General features: G+C 48.5%; 2 protein-coding genes and 1 non-coding gene across 11 annotated transcripts in view; 2 read left to right on the top strand and 1 right to left on the bottom strand.

The window, feature by feature from the left end:
* The window catches only part of TMEM130 (transmembrane protein 130), a 30,993-nt gene extending 24,522 nt beyond the window's left edge, over positions 1-6,471 (bottom strand). For both annotated transcript variants that reach the window (XM_053554848.1, XM_053554847.1), the window contains exon 1: positions 6,138-6,471. In XM_053554848.1, coding sequence (XP_053410823.1) covers positions 6,138-6,222 — 85 coding nt within the window. In that variant the 5' untranslated portion in view covers positions 6,223-6,471. The remainder of the gene's footprint in view (positions 1-6,137) is intronic.
* Positions 6,472-13,897: 7,426 nt separating this feature from the next.
* Positions 13,898-19,061, top strand: part of TRRAP (transformation/transcription domain associated protein) — a 124,622-nt gene continuing 119,458 nt past the window's right edge. For all 8 annotated transcript variants that reach the window (XM_053554838.1, XM_053554841.1, XM_053554840.1 and 5 more), the window contains exons 1-3: positions 13,898-13,998; positions 16,431-16,591; positions 17,007-17,056. In XM_053554838.1, coding sequence (XP_053410813.1) covers positions 16,492-16,591; positions 17,007-17,056 — 150 coding nt within the window. In that variant the 5' untranslated portion in view covers positions 13,898-13,998; positions 16,431-16,491. The remainder of the gene's footprint in view (positions 13,999-16,430; positions 16,592-17,006; positions 17,057-19,061) is intronic.
* Positions 16,719-16,924, top strand: LOC128563068 (small nucleolar RNA ZL1). Its single transcript, XR_008373729.1, has one exon. It is a non-coding gene; the product is annotated as a small nucleolar RNA ZL1 (small nucleolar RNA).

Here is a 19,061-nt window from a genome sequence, read left to right on the forward strand (position 1 = left end):
CGGCCACATGCACAGACATTGGAGGGTTCGAACACAGCCTGGGCCAGCTAAACAAAGACAACTGCAACAAAAAAATAGCCCAGGCCGGGCACCCATAGCTGAGTGAGTAGGACACAGGCCACATACACCAAGGCTGGCATGTTCAAGCCCAGCCCCAGCCTGATAAACAACGACAACTGCAACCAAAAAAGTAGCTGGGTGTTGTGGTGGGTGCCTGTAATCCCAGCTACTTAGAAGCCTGAGGCAAGAGAGTCGCTTAAGTCCAAGAGTTTGAGGTTGCTGTGAGCTGTGACACCATGGCATTCTAACAAGGGCAACATAGTGACACTCTGTCTCAAAAAAACAAAAAAAAAAAAAAAATTAAAATAATAGGCAGGGTGCCCATAGCTCAGTGGTTAGGGCAACTGGCCACATTCTCTGGGGCTAGTGGATTCAAACCTGGCCCCGGCCAACTAAACAACAACAACAAAAATTAAAATAATATAGGCCAGGTGCGGTGGCTCACATCTGTAATCCCAGCATACTGGGAGGCCAAGAGGGGTGGATTGCTTGAGCTCAGGAGTTTGAGACCAGCCTGAGCAAGATTGAGATCCTGGCTCTAAAAAATAGCCAGGCATTGTGGCAGGCCCCTGTAGTCCCAGCTACTCCGGAGGCTGAGACAAGAGAATCACTTTAGCCTAAAAGTTGTGGTTGCAGTGAACTATGACTCCATGGCACCTGATTCCAGGGCAACAAAGTGAGACTCGGTCTCAAAAAAAAAAAAAAAGAAAAAAAGAAAAGGAAAGAAAAATTAAAATAATAACAACCATTGCTACCACATTTGGGTATTTCTCCGTATATGTTTTTAAATTATCTGTTTTATCAGAGATTATTCATCACATTTTTATTTCACTTTGTTATCCTGGGCATTTTCTTTTCTTTTTTTTTTTTTGAGACAGAATCTCATGCTGTCACATAGCCTGGAATGCAGCATCACAGTCATAGCTCACAACTCCGAGGCTCAAGTTATCCTCCCACCTCAGCCTCCCAAGTAGCTGGGACTACAGGCACTTGCCACCATGCCCAGCTAATTTTTAAAAATTATTCCGTAGAGGGGGGAGGTGGGAGGGTGATTGGCGGGATCTCATCTAATGTGCACAATGTGAGGATGTTCAGCACACCCCCAGATGAAGGGCTCAACTACAACTTGAACCTTAGAAATGAAAACAATGTAACCTAAAAATTTATACTCTGGGCTTGGGGCTTGTAGCTCAGCAGCTAGGGCGCCAGCAACATACACCAGAGCTGGCGGGTTCGAATGCAGCCTGGGCCTGCCAAACAACAATGACACCTACAACCAAAAAATACCCAGGCGTTCTGGTGGGCACCTTTAGTCCCAGCTACTTGGGAGGCTGAGGGAAGAGAATCACTTAAGCCCAGGAGTTTGAGGTTGCTGTGAGCTGTGACGCCACGGCACTCTACCCAGGGCAACAGCTTGAGACTCTGTCTCAAAAAGAAATTGTACTCTCATACTAATTTGAAATAATTTTTTTTTTTTTTTTTTGTAGAGACAGTCTCCCTACGTTGTCCAGGCTGGTCTCAAACTCCTGGCCTCAAGCGATCTTCTTGCCTTCACCTCCCCTTCCAAAGTAGTAGGATCACATGTGTGCGTCGCCATGCCTTGCCTTGGTTATTTTCCTAAGTCCATTTTCCATCATTCTTTAACTGTTTTAGACATAATGTTATATAAACAAGGTAAGATTTTTAAAATAAGGTTTGTTTCCATTATAAAAATAACACATGCATAAAGAATATTAAACTGAACCCACATGAGGTCTTCCCACTTGGGTCTTTCCCTCTGCCAGAAGCTCTGGTGCTTTTTACTCTTTCTATATTTCTTTCTGTCTAATAAATCCTATCTTACCACTGAGAAAAAAAGAATATTAAACTATCCTATTACCCTTCCCCCCAAAGATAGCAAGTGTTATCAGACTGTTGTCTTCCCATCTCTTTCTATGCACATAAGTTTTTTAAAATAGTCATAATCACATGCCACACACAATTTTGAATTATTTTATTTTCACATGACAACATATTAAAAGTATGTCTGTGGTCCCATTAATATCAATTTCAACATTTGCAGGATAATCCCTCAAGCAGGTATATCTTAATTCACACAATCCTTTGCTCTTTTCAATAGTGCGACTGCACATCTGGGCATGGAACACTTTTTCTGTAATTGGTTCTTTCTTCAGGTGAGATTTCTGTGGGGCTTCATGTCAAAGAGGAGCTGGGATAAGGGAAGGGTGAGCACTGTAGGGTGCAGCATGCACCTGGGCAGAGGAGGTGACACAGGAGAAAGGGGCGAAGGGCTCTCTTCACTCAAACCCACCTTCCCAATGACAATTTATCCCTCCTGTGGCTTCAAGTGTCTTCTTGATGCTCACAGAGCCCAGTGACCTACTCCCTGAACTCTAGGCCCTGCACTCAGCCACACAGTAGTTACTAACCACAATTTAATCTCATTTAACTGCTTAAGTGTAATTAAACTAAAAAGTCAGTGTCTGAACTGCAGTAGCCACATTTCAGATGCTTAACAGCCACATGTGGTGAGTGGCTACTCTTTTGGAAGGTGCCCATAGAGAACATTCCTATCATTCCCCAAAGTTCTATTGGATAGTACTGGTCTAACCTACATTTCCCCTCATGCCTCTCTGTGGGGGTTAGAGGATCCAGCTGTCCCAAGAATCAATCCCCAAGCCTTTGCCATCCCAATTTCTCCCAACTGAGCATGTTCCCCTTCTCTCCATAACCATTGACATTGCTGAAGGTCAACCTGTCTGGATTTCTTTCTGCTGCAGCCTTGTCGATGGCCCTCCTCTTTCCACAGAGTCCAGATTGATATTTGGAATAATCCTGCTATGGCCGGCCCTTATGTGTGTTCTGCCCTTCCTTGTCACTGGACTCTGTGAGCTGTCCTTGCTCCTGGAATGTCCTCTCTACCTATTTGTCCATAGACATAACCTCTTCCAAAAAGTTTTCACTATACTGCTTGCCCCCTCAATGCTGTCCCAACAGCCTGAGCCCACTGTTGTCACAATTCCATGCTGGAATGAAGGTGTACCTCCCTCACTGAACTTGGAACTCCTTGAGGGCAAGAGTCATTTCCATCTTCTCTGTGCTCTGCACAGTGCTTGGCACATAGTAGACATTCAATACTACCACTGCCAAGTTGCAAATGGAGAACAGGCTGTGGCAGGGATACTCAGGGGTACTCCATGGGTGTCCTGAGTGCTCCATGCCCAAAGATGCTGGGTGGGGGGGGACCAAGAAATACAGGACATGCTCCTGCCCTGAAGGCCTGAGGACTTCCTGGGTGACCTGCTGGACTCTCAGCAAAACTGGGAGATGAGTTCATACTCAGCTGCCTCCTACTCACCTTGAAACAACATTCCCTGTCCCTAGTGGAGACTCAAGCTGTAGCTTTTCCTCTGGCCCTTTCTTCCAGGGCCACTTCTTTAGTTATAAAGTCATTTGAGTCAAGATGCCAAGGGCTGGTCACTTCCAAGGAAATGCTGGCATTGAAAAAGGGACCTCCCAGGTGGTGCCTATTGCTCAGTGGGTAGGGTACCGGCCTCATATACCAAGGGTGGCAGGTTCAAACCTGGCCCTGGCCAAACTGTAACAAAAAAATAGCCGGGCGCTGTGGCGGGCACCTATAGTCCCAGCTACTCGGGAGGCTGAGGCAAGAGAATCACCTAAGCCCAGGAGTTGGAGGTTGCTGTGAGCTGTGTGACGCCACAGCACTCTACTGAGGGTGATAAAGTGAGACTCTGTCTCTACCCCCCCCCAAAAAAAAAGAAAGAAAAAGAAAAATGGACCTCCCCTTAACGCTAAAGAGAGAATTATAGGCACTATGGTAGAAGCTCCTTTAAGCAAATGCAGTGTACACACTGAATGATATGAGGCCACAAAGGCCACTGCTGCTGCTGCCTGGGGCCATCTGATAAGTCTGCACCACCAGCATTTGGCCAGGCTGCACAGAAAGAAGTAGTTGGTTGAGAGGCCACCTTCTCCCTTTTCCCTCTGGCTTCTGGAACTCTCCTCCCCTCCTGCTCCTCTTCCCCCTTGACAGTGTGGGCCAGAGTGAGGCTGGCAGGAGGTAGGGACTTTCGGCTGCACGCTAATAGCCAAGCAGCATCTACAGTGAGATGGGCGCATGTCAGCACGACACAGATCTGCAGATCCGTTGCCAGGGGAATGAAATCAGAAGGGCGGCTGCCTGGGGCTGGGAGGGGGGGCTGTTGGGCGTGGGGAGGGACGGGCCTGCTGCACACGTTGCCACAGACACTGGTCCAGCTCTCAGGTCCAGCCCCCCACCTGCCCAGCTGCAAGGAGGCTCCAAGAGCACTTTTTCTCAAACTAGCTTTTTAAAATCAGGTGTTCCATAGCCTGAGCTATGCCATCCCTTATCTCCAGGGCTCTCAGAGGTGTCCAGGGCACCCAGGGCTGAAATGGGCCGTGAAGGCTTTGCCACCAAGTATGGATAAAGGACCCTAGCTCAGGGCCTGCTGCTCTACCCATCACATTTGTCTTTCCAGGTTTGGGGGAGTCCAGAAACCTTGTCCTTGGAGTATGTAACGGCTAAGGCAGGGCCTTAGAGGACTCCACTGGTGCCTCAAGTGAGCCAGAGCTGAAGGGACCAAAGCAAAAAGAGAAAGGACAACTACCCCAAAGGTTTGGCCCATAGAAGAAATGCCTACCTGTTAGGCCCCCAGGCTTCCAAGTAGAGCTAGCACATTTTCCAGCAACATAGCACGTGATGCCCTGAACATTCTAGAAAATGGCCTCACCGGCCCTTTCACTTGGCACATGCACACTGCCCGAAAGACTTCCCAAGGTACCTCTTAAGTCTGGATAATACAACCTGGAATTCATTAATGGTCTAGTTTATGGACTGCTGCCTTGACTTATGAACCCCCGGTGTACAAAGTTTCCATGTAGGCTTAGACATGGAAGGGTGGAAGAGGCCTCTACTTTTTCCCTATGGGTGAGGGATAAGGTATGTTCCCCACCACCACTCCCAGCCACTGTGATTTTGACCATATCAAGGATTTGATCGGCCAGTTTGAGAACCGCACATGATTTCCAAAGAATTCATTCATTTTTGTTTTGTTTTGTTTTTACAATTTCAGACACGTTGATAATTTCTGGACACAAATAAACCTAAAGGGCAAGAGACCCCTTTTCAGAGGGAGGCAGGGGATCCTGACCAAGCACAATTCCCACAAAATTCTCCTAATTCATACTTGAGTTATTGCAGGGTTTTATTTTACCTTGTGGCTTTTCTTTCATAAATTTGAATTAGATCCCTTCCTCTCTCTACCACTCTTTCATGGGTGGGGGGGTGCAGGGATGAAAAATGTTGGATAATTTTTAACCTTCTTAGCTGCCCACACCCCACCTGTGCCTCTACGTGTCTCCAATCAGGTTTCTTTTTGGTTCCCCCAAACTGACAGAAAGGCTGGTGCTTCCCTTCCAACAGTGGGGAAGTGGGGTTGGCAGAAACACCATCACCCAGCCTTGGGTGGGCCCCAGCAGAGGCTGTCAGCTCGGGTCCATTTTGGAAATCATTCCCAGAGAGGAAATGGCAGACTGGCCTCCCGGGCTCTAAAATCACCCTAAAGCCAGCGCACACTGGGTGGAAAACCCTTCCAGATAAAGGCGACATACTAAAGCCAAAATGCTGCTCCGCGGGCCAACTGACGATGCTCCCTGGGTGGCTGCGGTAAGACAACCTACTCCGGCACCTCCTGGCCTCCGGCATCGTCTTACCCTCCCCCAGCGGGCGTCCAGTCCCCAGGCATCCAGACGCAGCTGCGGCCACCCGCGCGGTTTCCAATGCAGGGCCCACCCGGGGGTGGAAGCAGGAACCCAGGGGGGCGGGACCCCCCTCAAGTGCCAGGGCGACTTCTAAGGAGAGGGGTGAAGGGGATGAACCGAGGGTGTCTCAGCGGCCTTCCTGGAGGAGCGTAGTGCGCGCAGGACGCACGGAGCCACCTCCGCAGCCCAAGCTTCCAGTGAGCCCGCCCGCGGGTAACTGCCCCGGGCCCCAGGCTGACTGCAGCTGCGGGAAAGCTGGGAGGCCGGCGCCTTACCTGCGGCCACCCTAGCCGGGGCTAAGGGCAAAAGGCAGGCAAGCCAGAGGATGCGGCTGAGGCGCGACCACCATGCCGGAGCCATGGCGGGGCCGGGAGCTGGAGCAGCGCCGAGCGGACGCGGAGGGAACGCGGCTCGATCTCAGCAGCTGCTCCAGGCGCTCGGCTCAGGCTGCGCGGGAGGTGCGGACGCCGCGCTCGCTCGTCTTCGTCTTGGGACGCTCTGTCTCTGCGCGCCACCGTCGCCGCCCACGGCCTGCCGCGCGACCCCGGCCCGCGCCAACCACTCGGTGCTCGTCCCTCCCCGCATACCTCTCCGCGTCCTCCCCACGGCCGCGCCCCCTCCCCTCTCCGAGTCCTCCCCCCTCCTCTCTCCAGGTCCCCTCCCGCTGGCTCTGACTCAGCTTCCCCAGAGGTGTGCGCTGCTCTGCCAACCGCCTGCGGACCCCATGGGGTCCTTCTCCAAGTGCCTGCCCTCTGCCCGCTCGCAGCGCGGAGATGCCGTTCTTCTTTAAAAAAATGTCGAGCGCCCACGGTGTGCCAGGCGTAGGTCAAGCGGCCAGGAAATGCCCCTTACCCCCTGCTGTGAAAGGGCCTCAGCTCTCGGCCACTGCACTGGCTCGGGAGTCATTCCTCAGTTTACCTGCTTGGTGCCTGCTGTAAAGTGGGACTCGGACTCATATCGGGGAAGATGGCCACTTTGTGTTAGTGAGGGCTTTGCGAGAGTCACACAACGTCAATGAGTGATGGGCCTAGACAGATGATTCCATCTGCCACCTGGAGCAGAGCTCTTGTCTTCCAGAAACTGGCCAGGCCTTGCGGGGCTGGGCCCTGGTTCCAGCTGTCCTCTGCTTTGCTCCATACCTGGACAAGGGAATCCTTCCACACAGTGAAGGGGTTGGATGGCCTTTCTGGTCCAGCAGGCACTGATGGACCATAACCGCATGATATAAGGATACTGCCCCCCCCCCCCCACACACACACACACTTCCATCCCCTGGAAAGGGAGGGGGAATGGATCTGAGCTAGTCTCTTGTGAAAACTAAAAGTGCTAGACTGATGTCACCTCCGGGTAACATCAACCACCACACTGGTAGAAATACCAGCCCTGGCTTGGGGCCTGTGGCTCAAGCGGCTAAGGCGCCAGCCACATACACTTGAGCTGGTTCAAATCCAGCCTGGGCTACCAAACAACAATGACAGCTGCAACAAAAAATAGCCGGGGCGTTGTGGCAGGTGCCAGACCCAGCTACTTGGGAGGCAGAGGCAGAAGAATCGCTTGAGCCCAGGAGTTGGAGGTTGCTGTGAGCTGTGATGCCACAGCACTCTACTCAGGGCGACAGCTTGAGGCTCTGTCTCAAAAAAAGAAAAAGAAAAAGAAATACCAGTCCTAGGAGACTCTGGAAAAAGGCCAGGCGCAGTGGCTCACACCTGTAATCCTAGAACTCCCAGAGGTCAGGGCTGGTGGATCACTGGAGCTCAGGAGTTCCAGATCAGCCTGATCAAGTGTGAGACTAGGAGTTTGAGACTAGCCTGAGCAAGACCTCGTCTCTACTAAAAATAGAAAAAACTAGCCAGGCATTGTGGCTAGCCTGGCATTGTGCTGGGTAACTGTAGTCCCAGCTGCTGGGAAGGCTAAGGAAAGAGGATGGCTTGAACCTAAGAGTTTGAGGTTGCTGTGAGTTATGATGCCATGGCACCCTACCCAGGGTGACAGAGTGAAGCTCTGTCTTAAAAAAGAAAAAAAAGGAAGAAAGAAAAGGAAAAAAAATAACCTCGTAAAGTCACTTTCCTCTCTATGCCTCGATACCCCTTTTCTTTAAAATAGAGATAATGGTTCCAACCCCAGGAGACTGACCTAAGGATAAATTGAAAGTGTTCAGGCTTTGTGCCCATAGCACAGTGGTTACAGCCACATACACAGAGGCTGGTGGGTTTGAACCCAGCCTGGGCAGCTAAACAACAATGACAACTGCAACAAAAAATGTCTGGGTGTTATGGCAGGCACCTGTAATCCCACCTACTCGGGAGGCTAAGACAAGAGAATTGCTTAAGCACAAGAGTTTGAGGTTGCTGTGAGCTGGGATGTCATAGCACTGTACTGAGGGTAACATACTGAGACTCTGTCTCAAAATAAAATAACATAAAATAAAAATGAAAAAGAGTTTCAAATATTTGGTCACAGGTGGTGGTTTAAGCCTATAATCCTGGCATTCTGGGAGGCCGAGGCAGGTGGATCACTTGTCAGGAATTGAAGACCAGCCTGAGCAAGAGTGAGATCTCATTGCTACTAAAAATAGAAAAAAACTAAACAAAACAAAACTAGCCAGGCATCATGGTAGGTGCCTATGGTCCCAGCTACTTGGGAGGCTGAGGCAAGAGGATCACTTGAGCCCAAGAGTTTGCGGTTGCTGTGAGCTACGACGGACACCACAACACTATTACAGGCAACAGAGTAAGACTCTGTCTCTAAAAAAAAAAAAAAAAAGGTGTGGTTGTTAGTGTTGTTTAAAATGTACTAAAGAGAGGACCAGGTGCCCTGGCTCATGCCTGCAATCCTAGCACTCTGGGAGGCTGAAGTGGGTGAAATGCCTGAGCTCACAGGTTCCAGACCAGCCTAAGCAAGGGTGAGACCCTATCTCTGAAAATAGCCAGGCATTGTGGTGGGCTTCTATAGTCCCAGCTACATGGGAGGCTGAGGGAAGAGAATCACTTGAGCCTAAGAGTTTGAGGTTGCTGTGAGCTATAATACCACGGCACTCTACCAAGGGCGACAAAGTGAGACTCTGTCTCAAAAAAAAAAAAAATGTACTAAAGAGAATAAAATGTATTGTTTTTTAAATGTGTAACATTATTACACTCAGTAGTAATTTTAAAGTAGCCACAGTCTTATCTAAGTCACAGAAACCAACTTCAAGGCCAACTTGAGGCTAATATTTGACTCTTTTTCCTAATTTCTAATAAGTCAGGATTTTTCAAAAGCATCAATTTCCTGCTGCCGCCTTCTCTCTTTTGGACTCTCATAGCGCCCGGCCATCTCCCATCTCCTAACACGCCCAGAAGCCCCCTTTTCCAGAACCCTGCAGGGAGTGTCAGATGGGGGGCGGGGGGCATGAAATCCTTTCAGAAATCCAGCTTTCCTAAAATAGTGTTGTTGGCTAGGAATATCATTCTAGCCATATATGTAATTTTAAATTTTCTAGTAGCCACATTTAAAAAAGAAAAAAGAAACAGGTGAAATTAATTTTAATTATGTATTTTATTTAACTCAACATATTTATCATTTCCACATATAATAGATCTAAACATTAACAATAAGATATTTTACCTCATATACTTTTATTTATTTATTTATTTTTTTGAGACAGAGTCTTATTCTTTCCCCCTGGGTAGTGCCATGTTGTCATTATACTGCACAGTGACCTCAAACTCTTGGGCTTGAGCAATCCTCTTGCCTCAGCCACCCAAGTAGCTGAGACTACAGGTGTGCACCACTATGCCCAGCTAGTTTTTCTATTTTTAGTACAAATGGGGTTGTACTCTTGCTCAGACTGGTCTCGAACTCCTGAGCTCAAGCAGTCCACCAACCTTGGCCTCACAGGGTGCTAGAATTACCCTGCCCAGCCTTCCCTCCTTTTTTTCATTGTAAGTCTTTACCATCTGGTATGCAATTTATAGTTGGAGAACATCTCCATTCAGACCAGCCACACTGCATATGGGGCTAGGGACTATTGAATTAGAAAGCAGAATTTTAAAATCTCTGGATATAAATGCATCTTACTATCCCACATGTCATTTTTTTTTTTCACAAATTCTCACAGTCTAGACCACATAGGTCACATGACTCTGATCCTACTCCTAACATCCTTACCTAGGCCTGGGCCACATACCTGCATGGCTTCAACTTTGGTTTGGTACAAAGTAGATGTTTTTTGAATGAATGAAAGAATAAGATGAACTGTTCTTTTGGTAACTCCCCTAAGCCCTTGAACGTAATTCACTGAAAGTTCATGTGGACAATCATTCATTAATGCCTTCTCCATGCTGGCGTCTTGGACTGCTTTCATAGATGGTAGCTTATGTGATCAATCTCTGCAATAGCACAAAAAGTGAACATCCTCTCCTCTGGTGAGCATTGGTCACAAAATACACTGAGGACAAGCCTTAATGGGTATCGCCTGGGGCCAAACAGCCAAAATAGCAGCCTCGGGAAATAGTCTGGAACCCAGGGACAGATAAAGAAGTTTTGGACAGGAAAACCTAACTGGGGGGGGGGGGGGCGGGCGGGACTTGCCTGTTTTGATTAATTCAATTTTTCTGGGTAATGGAAAGTTCACACTTCCTTTATGTCAGTTTTTGGAAAATCTTTCCAAAGCTGGTTAGTGGGGCTCTTGACTAAGCAAGGTGGTGTAATTGAATCTCCTTTGGCAATAGCAGGGTGGCAGCTCCAGGGTCCATATTCCTACCACACATCCTCATTATCTTACACTGGAAATGACACTGTGGGAGCCCCTCCAAACCCCCACCCTCCCTCCCCCCAGCCAGACAACAATGATTCCAGATCATGTCCTGGGAGACTTTTTAGGGCTAAATCCTCTGGTAGCTTAGAGGGTGCAAAATGGAATTCAGGGAAATCCTTTTGTTGAATTTACTGTGGCTCCAGGTCTGGGCCTCAGCTCTTATCAGACCTCAGGATACCTATTTGTCCTACTGAAACTCATGAGCAATCTGGGGAGGATTAGGTGCTAGGTGATTAATTCATCATGGGAAATGTTCTTCACAGGGGTAGAACTCATAAGGCCAGCCTCTGGGAAGCCCAACATTCAAAGCCAAGGGAAGCAGAGACTCCAGCAATTCCAGGGGCAGTAGGAGAGAGAGGACCTGGCTTCTGGGTGGCTCTCAAAGGGTCAGGCTGAGGCCTTGTACCCTGGCTCACTCCATGGTGGAGCCTTCCTCTGCAGATTGGTTGTGACCATCAGAGTGGATATTTTGGGACTTCCTGCACTCTCATTTTAGTGTTCCAGTTGACTGCCACCCTGCAAAGAGCATTATTCCAGGCAGGGCACACATTTATTCATTTGCTTATTAAACATCTGTTAAGGGCTGGTGTCCCCAAATTCCTATGTTAAAGCCCTAACCTGCAGTGTAACTCCATTTGGAGACAAGGCCCTTAAAGAGGTAATTTAGGCTAAATCATGTCAGAAGGGTAGGCCACTAATTCAATATAAATCATGTACTAGTTAAAAGATGGATAGTTCACAAGAGGTGGCACATGCCTATAGTCTCTTATTTGGGAGGTTGAGGCAGTAGGATCATTTGCACCGAAGAGTTCAATGCTATAGTGTGCTATGATTGTGTATGTGAATAGCCAGTGCACTCTAGCCTGGGCAACATGGCAACACCCATCTCTGCAAAAAAGTGCATGTGTGCAAGTGCTTTCCCCCAATGTGGCCACAGTGAAGAGGTCATGTGAGCATGCAATGAGTTGGTGGCTGCCTATAAGCCCAGAGAAGAGGCCTCAGAGTGAAACCTACCTCGCTGGTAACTTGATCTTGGACCAGCCTCCAGAACTGTTGCTAAACCATTGGACCTGTAGAACATTGTTGTGGCAGCCCTAACCCTAGTAGATCAAAATACCCCAGGCAATGAGAATTCCTTGGTGAACAAAGACAGAAAAGGAGTTCACCATCTAAGAGGAGAAACAGATGAAAAATGAGTAAATAAATAACTTCAGATTATGAGGTTATAAGGGAAACAGTATCATGAAAGACAGGAAGTAAAAGGGTTTTCTTTTTCTGTTGTTTTTTGAGACAGAGTTTCACTTTGTCCCCTTGGGTAGAGTGCCATAGCTCACAGCAACCTCAAATTCCTGGGCTCAAGTGATTCACTTGCCTCAGCCTCCAGAGTAGCTGGGACTACAGGCATCTGCCACAGTGCCTGGCTATTTTTTAGAAATGGGGTCCCGATCTTCTCAGGCAAGTCTTGAATTTATGAGTTCTAGCAATACACATACCCTGGCCTTCCAGAGTATTGGGATTACTGGCATGAGCCACCACATCCAGCCTATGGGTTTTCTTATATTTGCCCTTAGGAAAGGCCTGCTTGAGCTGACAACATTTGAGCTGAGCAAGGATCCAGCTCTGTGTCCCTGAGAGAAGAACAAGATGGGAGAGTTGGCTGCAAAAGTCCTAAGGCAGAAACAATGTAGGTGGGTATGAGAGATGGAAACTGTGGAACATGATGAATGAGGGGTGACTTTGCGGGTGAGGGGAGCCAGATAATAATGGTATGGAGGGAAGTCTTTGCAAGGTTTTATGCAAATTTACCCCATAGTGATAAAGTTGACTGTCTCCAACCTCTAATTTAGGAGACAGACAAGAAAACAGGCAAAAAAACATGCCAGTGTGCTGAGCATTTTGATAGACACTCAAGACATGGGGAAGTGCAGGGATTTTGACAATGTTAAGGCTATGCCTAACTATAGACCTTTACATATTAGATGAAGATAAAACTTAACCCCAAATTTGTCTACCACTTTTCTCTCTACCTGTCCCCTAATCCCAAACAATATTAAACAACTCTGAGCACACTGATTTTAGCCCTGGATATTTCAGCTTTTCAGAGTCTTGGACCTCCTACTTTTTGGGTTGGTGGCAGTGGGAGCTTAGAGGTTTTTGCCTGCAAACAGGCCACTTCCAGTACAGAAAGGGTAGACTGATCCATTTTATTTTTCATAGGGCAGGAGTAACTGGCAGTAAAACCATCCACATGCAATCTCAACGTTTCAGCTGCAGCTTGTTCTTAAGTGGCAACATTAAACAAGCAAGGAACATGTATCAGAACAGAGTGCCTTTCCTCCAGGATATCTGCAGGGTTGCAAGTTGTTTATTGCACGGTGTGAAATGTATCTGGGAAGAGAATGCAACTATTTGGGGGTGGGGGTTGGTGATGATGGGATGATAATAAGTACAGAAAGGTGCAGGAGGTGAAAGCAGGGCCAGGTGGTGGTGGAGTTCAGGTCATACTGTCATGCTCTCTCCATCTAACGCGATAATCATGGGTTTCCAGGAACAGCTCTCCCGGTCAACCGCTCTCATGGATGGAGTGAAGCTCAACAGTATTTTTCCCTTTCTAGGAGGCTTTTGGTCTGGCCTTGGCCACCTCAGCTGGGTATCAGGGCGTCTGTCCCACTCCCCACTCTTGTCTTTTCATTGCTTTGGCCAGGTCTGAGGCTGCTCTCCACCTGGTTCTGAACGCCAGATAGATCCAGCCTCCAGAAGACACAGCTGCAGAACAAATGGGACTTTCTGTCGCCACGTCTGGCAGAACACCTGGGCCTTTTTTTCCTGAGTCTCTCTCCAGATTTTGCCGTCCCAAGACCCTCCTTGCCTCCTCTCACTTCTGCGGGCTCCAGGAAGGGAGCAGGGAAGAACCCCCACCCTACCGTCTGCCACCAGCGGTGAACTCTACATGAGCCAGACTGCTGCCAAGTCGGGAAGCCACTCGAATGCCCACCGCCCCGCAGCAGCCCCCGCGTCTTCCCCACGGCCTGGAGCCTGGGAGGAATTTTAGGGCAGGAGTCCAAAGAGTCTTAGCACCTGTCCCCCGGGCATCCCGGCGGGTGGCGCCGCCTCACAGGAGCGGGTTTAAAGGGCCGGCGGGCCCCCAGGACAGCGGACGCCCCTCCCCGCTCCCTCCCAGGCCGCACCCACTTGGGGGCGGTGCGCAGGGGCCTAGTTCTCGTTCAGCGGGCGCGGCCGCTTTAAGCGGGGGCGGGACTGCGCGCGGCCGAGCTACGGCGGAGAGGGCTGCGCTGGAGGTGGTCGGGGCTGCTGGAGGCCGTCCGGCCGCCCAAGTCGGGGTAAGCGCGGGCGGGCGGCCGAACGGCCCCGGGAGGCGCGCGCGTCCCTCAGGCGTGGGGAGGCCTCTGCGGCGCGGCGGCTCCGCGGAGGGGTGGAGTGGGGCCTCGAGAGCCCGGGTCTCCTCCAGGCCTCGGTTGAAGCCGGCCGTCCTCAGATCTGCGCCGCTCCTGGCGGAACCGGCAGGAAGCGATGGGAGGTGCAGGGCTAGCGGGCGCGGGGATTGGCTCTCGGCGCTCGCCGTAGTACGGCCTGGGAGGCTATCGCAGAGTGTCCGGGACGGTGACAAAAGGAGGGAACCGGAGGGCCGTTTGCGATCAGAGAGGTCGAGTGAAGGGTTGGGAACTCGTCCTCCCAGAGGCGCCCTGGGGCCAGCCTGGTACCTCCTGGCCTCCACGCAGACACCCGGCTTGCCAGGCCCGGGGCGGACAACGAAGGTAGCCGTGACTACAGCGCCCCCTCTGGCCCGGCGGCGTCGCCTCAGGCTGAGCTCGGCGGAGCGGGGCCAGCGGGCGGCGGGGCCGTTTACCCCGGGGTGTGGGCGGGTGCGGTCCGGGCCTTCCCACCTGGGCCTGGGCGCAGTGGGCTCGTTGGAGTCTAGGCCCGGCCCCTCGGCCTCCGGCGTCTTTGAGCCGCTTTCCGACAGACAGGCGGAATGGGACGTTTTCCATGTAAGGGACCCCAGGCCGGCGGGAGGCAGAGCCTGGCTTCTCGGGGCTCCGGGAAATGGCAGAGTTGACGACTTACGTGAAAAAAAAAAAAAAGCGGTCTGAGCCTGTAAAAAGTTTGGGCAGTACTAGGGGTTCTTAGGCAAGAGAGCCCGGGACCCTGAATCTTGGGTCTTCTGGGAATGGGGGACGGGGTTTGGGACATTCTGTGCTTGGAGGAGGGAGTGTGACCTGAAAGAGGTGAAACAGTGGCTAATCACCCAGCAGGGCTGGTGGAATCCCTGTCCTTGGTTTCCTTAGTCATTAAGGCTTAGTGACTTCTGCCCTAGCTACAGGGTTGGGGCTTTTGGCGGGCTGTTGGAGGACAGCTGTGAGCATCCTCTGTACATAGAAGAGAGAGTGACTGGAAGGAGCTCTCTGGTGTAAGGGTGGCTTCCATCGCCTGTGTCATCTGCAAGGGAGCATATTCGGTAGAGCAGGGCCTTTGGAAGGCCTGTAGATGAGTTATTATTGTGTCCGTCGAAGAAAACTAAACCACGAAATCACCTCTTAATGCAGAGTGAAATTTAAGGCAGCTAGCACTCTGGGAGGCAGAGGCGAGTGGATTGCCCTGAGCTCACGGGTTCGAGACCAGCATGAGGAAGTGTGAGACACCCCCCCCACCCCCACCCCCCGTCTCTAAAAAAATATCCGGGAGCAGTGGCGGCTGCGTGTAGTGCCAGGTACTTGGGAGGCTGAGGCAAGGGAATCGCTGGAGCCCAAGAGTTGGAGGTTGCTGTGACCTATATAACTCCACAGCACTCTACCAAGGGTGACAAAGCGAGGCTCTGTCTCAAAAAAAAAAAAAAAAAATTATGCAGGGAGGGTGGATAAAAGCAATTTCACCAAGTTCTCTGGACACTTGTGACAGCTCTTAAAATAGAAACCAAGTTTCCATCTACATGTCAGATCAAGCAGCAATTCTTAAAGTATAGTCATTAGCAGCCTGTTTCTGACTGAGGCGCTTTTTGAAGCATTTATTCATTCAAGGAACATTTTTTTGCTTGCCTACTGTGTGCCAGCTGCAAACAAAATCTGAAGCTTCCGGTACCCTTCACTTAACCACAGTCTTTTGGGTGGTCCTTGGGAGTCCACCTTTGGTGATTTTAATGCACTCTGAAGTTTGAGAACCAGTTGCCTAGGGCAGGGATTGCTGAAAGCACAGTCACTAGGCCAAATCCTATATATATAAATATATGTAATAGCCTGCTGCCTATTTTATACACACCATGAACTCAAAATGGTTTTATATTTTTAAGTGGCTGGGGGGAAAAAGGAAGACTAATATTTCATGATGAATGAAAATGATATGAAATTCAGATTTCAGCATCCATAAATAAAGTTTTATTGGAAGATAGCCTCATTTATATGTTGTCTATGACTGCTTTCTGGCTACATCAGAGCTGAGTAGTTGTGACAGAGAATGCATGCCTGCAAAGACTAAAATATTTACTCTTCAGCTCTTTACAGAAAATGTTTGCCAACCCTTGACTCAGGGAAAGAAGGAAATAGGGTGGGAAAGAAAAGCATCTATATATAAACATTATGTTTTGAAATTAATAAAGTGGATTTGGGTACATTTTATATTCAAAAAAGCAGAAGGAACAGTGTTATTGGAGATTAATGTGCACATACTTAGCTGAATATAGGCCTTTCAGTAAGATTTTCATAGAGATTGTGAGCCCTTGCCCATGATAAGTTGGCTGACCATATGCTTCTTTTCATAGGCTGGGTGAACTCATGGACCTGATACTTTTCTCTTGAGAAGCAAACCAGCTCAAAAGAAAAATGGCATTTGTTGCAACACAAGGGGCCACGGTGGTTGACCAAACCACTCTGATGAAAAAGTACCTTCAGTTTGTGGCAGCTCTCACAGATGTAAATACACGTGAGTTGGTCCTTTTTGTCCTTTAGAAATGCATTGATATGACTTATTCAAATCAGTTCAAATGATGCGCACTTTGAGATAAATGGTGACATTAACTGTTAATTTATTTTTCCATTCTCTACCTTGTAGAGAAGCAAAGTGATGAGCAGTACTGGCTGGAGCCCCAAAGAGGCACGTGTGTGTCTGTGTGTGTCTGTGTATATCTGTGTTTTTGTCTGTGTGTGCACATGTGTGTCTGGTAGTACAAATGTGTGCGACTGATTGTAGGGAACTAGCTCGCTATGTGCCTTCCCTTAGGCCATGACAGTCAAACTGATAAGATCTGATTGCTTCTCTTAAGTTATTAAATCAAGTAATTTTAGGAACAACCTTATTATAATTTCGATTGTCTGATGGTTTGTTTTGCCATTTGCAGCTGATGAAACAAAGTTAAAAATGATGCAAGAAGTTAGTGAAAATTTTGAGGTATGAGCTTTATATTTTATATTTTACATTTTGATGTAAATATTCTTAAGTACTTTCCTTGTTGCTGTTATGTTGGGCTTACTTACATATTATCTTTGCTAATGTGATTTAGTATATATTAAAACTGAAAATTCGTAGTATTGACACTGTCTATGAATTAGACACAGACACTTCACACTCGTGCTAGTGAACTCCACGTTATGTTGAGGAATATTGGTTTTGGTTCAGTTTGAGGAATATTGGTTTTGGTTCAGTTTTTCTTTTTTTTTTTTTTTTTGAGATAGTTTCAACCTGTTGTCCTGGGTAGAGTGCGATGGCATTATAGCTCAAATAACCTCCAACTTTTGGGCTCAAGCCATCCTCTTGCCTATGTTTTTCTATTTTTAGTAGAGATGGGGGTCTCACTTTTTGCTTAGGCTGGTCTCGAACTTGTGAGCTCAAGCAATCCACCCACCTCAGCCTCCCAGAGTGCTAGGATTACAGGTGTGAGCCACTGAGCCTGGCCCGTGGTTTGGTCATTTTAATTTTTTTTGAGACAGAATCTCACTTTGTCACCCTTGGTAGAGTGCCGTGGTGTCATAGCTTGCAGCAACCTCAAACTCTTAGGCTCAAGTGATTCTCTTGCCTCAGCCTCCCAAGTAGCTGGGACTACAGGCACTTGCCACAACACCCCGCTATTTTTAGAGATGGGGGTCTCACTGTTCCTTGGGCCGAATCTGTGAGCTCAAGCAGTCCATCTGCTTTGGCCTCCCAGAGTGCTGGGATTATAGGCATGAGCCATCATGCCCAGGCCATTTTAATGTTTTTTCATTTTTAAATAAGGTAGCTTTTTTAGGTGAATACTCTTACAGTGCACTCAGACTTAAGTTGTGAATTATTTATGTTCAGGTAAGCGGTGGTATGTTATTATGTAATGAGATCTGGATGTCAGTTCTGGCTCTACTACTTAGGGCTTCTATGACCTTGATCAAGGAGTTTATCTCTTCTGGACCTCATAGTCCATAATTTTACATTGTCATATAGGTCCCTCCGTCTCTGTTCATTTTTCTTCAATCTTCTTATTTTTTGTTGTTTTTTTTTTTTGAGACAGAGTCTCACTCTGCCCAGGCTGGAGTACCATGGCATCAGTCTAGCTCACAGCAACCTCAGGCTCCTGAGTTCAAGTGATCTTCCCACCTTAGCTTCCAATGTAGCTGGGACTGCAGGTGCTGACCACAATGCCCAGCTAATTTTTTTTCTATTTTTAGTGGGGGAACATGGGGTGTTTCTTGCTCTTGCTTGGGCTGATCTTGAACTCCTGAGCTCAAGGGCTCCTCCTGCCTCAGTCTCCCAGAGTGCTAGAATTACAGGCACAAGTCAGTTTACACAGCCTGATGGTTAATTCTATTGGCCACGGGTGACATTATCTTGTTTCTCTGCTTGTCTAAGTAACTTTTTATTTTATAGTGGACATAATATGTGAACTCTTATAGGGACTCTAGATTGTTATCTCCCTCTGAATTTTTGATGGTTCAGTTGCTTGCTGATCTCATTGATCTCGTTTAGACTTGGTTTTATGCTTTGGTAGGGAGGATCTGTTGATAGCCCAAGGTGTTTCTCAAGTCTCTAACTTGATGGTATTCAACCTCTAAACTCTTGTCTCCTTGTGGATCTCATCAGAAATTGATTTTAGGGCCTGGTCCTTCCTCAGCTACGTATCTAATGTCTGGGAGGTAATATACCAAGATGTTAAGTAGGTCTTTGCATTCTGGCTAGACTAAATCCAACATCTTCTTATGTTGCTGCACATTGCGCCAATGTCTTTGTTTATCTCTCAATTCTAAAGCAGCTACCCTGGTATGTTTTAGGTAGTATTCCCCTATGTATGTGCAGCCCAGCCCACTGTAGTTCATTTCTCTCTGACGCTCTGCCTTGCAGATTCCAGCCACTTGAGCTGCCCTGCACTCCTCTATTTGGACCCAGCATACTGAACCCTAGTCACGTGGATCACCTAGGCAAAGAGCTG

This window comes from Nycticebus coucang, chromosome 12, assembly GCF_027406575.1.
Source record: "Nycticebus coucang isolate mNycCou1 chromosome 12, mNycCou1.pri, whole genome shotgun sequence".
Classification (NCBI taxonomy): domain Eukaryota; kingdom Metazoa; phylum Chordata; class Mammalia; order Primates; family Lorisidae; genus Nycticebus; species Nycticebus coucang.